The sequence below is a fragment of the Hipposideros armiger genome, unplaced genomic scaffold (genome assembly GCF_001890085.2).
Source record: "Hipposideros armiger isolate ML-2016 unplaced genomic scaffold, ASM189008v1 scaffold_163, whole genome shotgun sequence".
Taxonomy (NCBI): Eukaryota; Metazoa; Chordata; class Mammalia; order Chiroptera; family Hipposideridae; genus Hipposideros; species Hipposideros armiger.
Window position 1 is genome coordinate 1,087,905 of NW_017731513.1, and position 3,082 is coordinate 1,090,986.

The window sequence follows — 3,082 nt, forward strand, 5'->3', positions numbered from 1 at the left end:
CACGGGGCTGCCAAAGCATCTCTTGAGAAAATAGCGGTCAGCCCCGCTGCACGGGAAGGTTATGCCTATCTCTGCGGAGCACAGGGCGGCCATGGTGGCCAGCAGGGCGCAGGCGGCTCAGCTACACAGGGACAGCCCCACGTTCATGCTGGAGTACGTCAGCACCCCGGTGGGGGCCACGAAAATCCCTGCACCTATGACGTTGACGAGGAAAAAACTCGTGCCCCAGCCATATCCAAACACTCTCCTGAGGTGTATCGCCTTCCCTGTATCCATTTTAACTGAAGTCTTGAAAAAGTCTACATACAAGCCAGTTTCTGGATTTTCCTGCCTATCCGGCTGAAGAAGATGTGCGTGGAGGCTCTGAAATGAAAGAGTGGTGTCTGTGGTGTTCCCTCTTCGTTTCATGTATTAGCCTATTTTCAATCATTAACAAAGTATACGCAATGCATCCAGGTAAAATAGGATAAGGTTACTCACAGGGGTTTAGTTGGGCTGGGTTTTCAATTATTATCAAAATAATACATTCAGGTAGAAAAAGGAACCTCAAATAAGACAGGATGACAGCCCAAACAGGAGCTTCCTGCTCAGTTTCACTCCTTCCCAAGGCCACTCCCAGTTCCTTTCTCCAGAAACGTTCGCCTCATCACACGCGCGGCTGCCCCATCACTCTAAAGAAGATGAGAAGACTTTGATTTCTAAATACCTCACCTTTAGGAAGCGGCTATTGACTTCCTGTCATGGACATTGGGGAATTAGCTCGCTCACTCACTCTGTTCCCTCTCCCTCCCACTTTTTATCATCAAACTTTCAAGAAACAAAGTATTGACCTTTCATCAGGCTCAGGGAAGCCAATCAACAAGGCCTGGGAGTGAAATACCTTGCAACCTAAGCCCATCCCTTAACCATTTATCACCCCGGTAGCCTGGGTCACAGGCAGAATGGTGAAGACAGCTAGTACAGGAGGAGGCCTGATGCCATGGGCTGAGGGCAGCAGAGCCTTCGTAGCTCTTACACATGCTGACTTTACTATGCAAAGCATTGTTCTGACTCTCTCCAAAGCCCCATAAGTTGGAGCACACGCCTGCCTCGCCAGTAAATCATTTCCAAACTATCCTCTAAGAGTAAAGAAACATGTTTATGGTTTTGCCTCGGTTGCGGGTACACAGGCTATTTTCTGTCAGACTGCATCCAAGAAAATCCACTGATAAGGCTGTATAGATCTCAATAAACATGACCAGGTCCACGTCCCCAATGAAACCACGCTTCCCTCCCGTCCCAGAGGGCAAGGACCTGGGAGTGAGGCAGGAGGCCACATAGCTCACTGAAGACAGAGGCAAAGTATACGAAATAAGGCAGTCACAGAAAGGCAAGCATTGCACAAGCCCTTTGATACGAGCTACGTAAACAGTCACATTCATAAAATCAACGAGCGAAATGCTGGTTACCAGGGGCTGGGAGGGAGAGTGGAATGGGCAGTTATTAATCAATAGTCTTCAAGTTTCACCGAAGTAAGACGGACAAGCCCGAAACGTGTGCTGTACATTGTGCCTGTCGCCAGCTGAAAATCTGTTCTGAGGATGGATCTCATGTTGAGTGTTCTCACCACAACAAAGCATTTAGAAAGACAATAGAGTATCATTTAAGTCTTAAAAAGAAAGAAAAAAAAAGGTAGAAACACAGAGAAGAGGGCAGAGTTGGCCAAGTTCCTTCCAATCACTCTCCCACTTACCAGACTGCTTCCGGGAGGCACAGTGAGGCACTCTCTCCCAGGGCCTGAGTCTCCCAGCAGGAGAAGAAGACCATTGCTTGGAGGGCTGTGGTGCCCCCAACAGGAGGGCGGTGGCTTTGGAGTGGTCACTCCGGCTGAGCTGAGTGACATTTCCCAAATTTCTCAGTGAGAAGGGACGATAAGGAAGATTTTTGTGTGAGAGCTGGAGAGCAGAAGTGACACAGTCATGATTTTGATAGTTCACACTGACAAGGAACCCCAACTTGTCCAAACCTTAGTCAAGCTCCTTTGAGCCCTCTACTCAACCAGGCCTTGCACAGCGCAGTTTAGCAAGAACACCCACAACCTTGATATCTAACCACGGTCCTCTGAGTAATTTCCTGTCCACTGGACCCCTCACTCTGCCCATCTGGCCATACACCCCCAGCTGTCTTTTCTGGGTTGGAACTGGGTTCAGTTCTGGGCCAACGTCTCTCTCTCTCCCACTTGCGGGCGCTCGAAGGAAATCTGTCTCGCCAGTTCTATCGAGCGTTCTGCGCAATTTTTCTTTTACACCGTCCACCGTCTTACACACGATGGCGCACCTAGCTCGCTCCTGACGGTCACGTATGTGCGGGCTCCCCGCCTTGTCGCCAGGTGGGGCGGACACGGCACCTGCTCCGCCTTCAGCTCCAGCCACTTCCGGGCCACGCGTGTGCTTCCATCCGCGACCACGGGGCCCCTGCTTCTGCAAGACAACCGCACCTTCAAGGTTAGCGATCATGAGTCTGGCGCGGGTTTCCGTCCATCCCCACGGGCTCCAGCTCATGCCCGTGGGGTCCCGCTGGGTCTTGTTCCCCGCACTTTGACGTCCATCACCCCTTGGGGATCCCCTGAACTTGGACTTCCCAGTACCAGGGGCGGGGACAACAGCCTTAACAGTGACCCTTGACTGGCTCCCACCATTATACCAAGTCCAGTCTCTATAACGAATCTTTTTCATGTATATAGGTATGTAGTTCGATAGAGATAGAAAGAGAATCAGATATAAAGATAAATAGATCTAGATTGATCTAGATTTATAGAACCTGGCCACAGATAAGTAAATATAGACACAGGTTTCCTAGTGGCGCTGCTGCTCTGAGTGATACAAGGTGCAAAGTTTCTGTAAACTATTGAAACGAAGTTAATATGAATCTAGATTACTTTCAGTTAAGCAAGTTGTAATCCCCAGGGCAACCATTAAGAAAATAACTTAAAAAAAAAAAAAGAGTAAAAGGAACAATAAGCAGAGTTAAATGGTACACTAAAAAAGACCTATTTAACACAATAGAAGGACGCAATGGAGGAACAGAGGGATAGAAAACAAAT

The 3,082-nt window shown here is 48.9% G+C and overlaps 1 protein-coding gene across 1 annotated transcript in view; it reads right to left on the bottom strand.

Moving 5' to 3' along the window:
* SLC7A13 (solute carrier family 7 member 13) overlaps nt 1-3,082 on the bottom strand; it is a 47,843-nt gene that overhangs the window by 9,851 nt on the left and 34,910 nt on the right. The window contains 1 exon segment of the mRNA XM_019651625.1: nt 2,317-2,459. Coding sequence (XP_019507170.1) covers nt 2,317-2,459 — 143 coding nt within the window.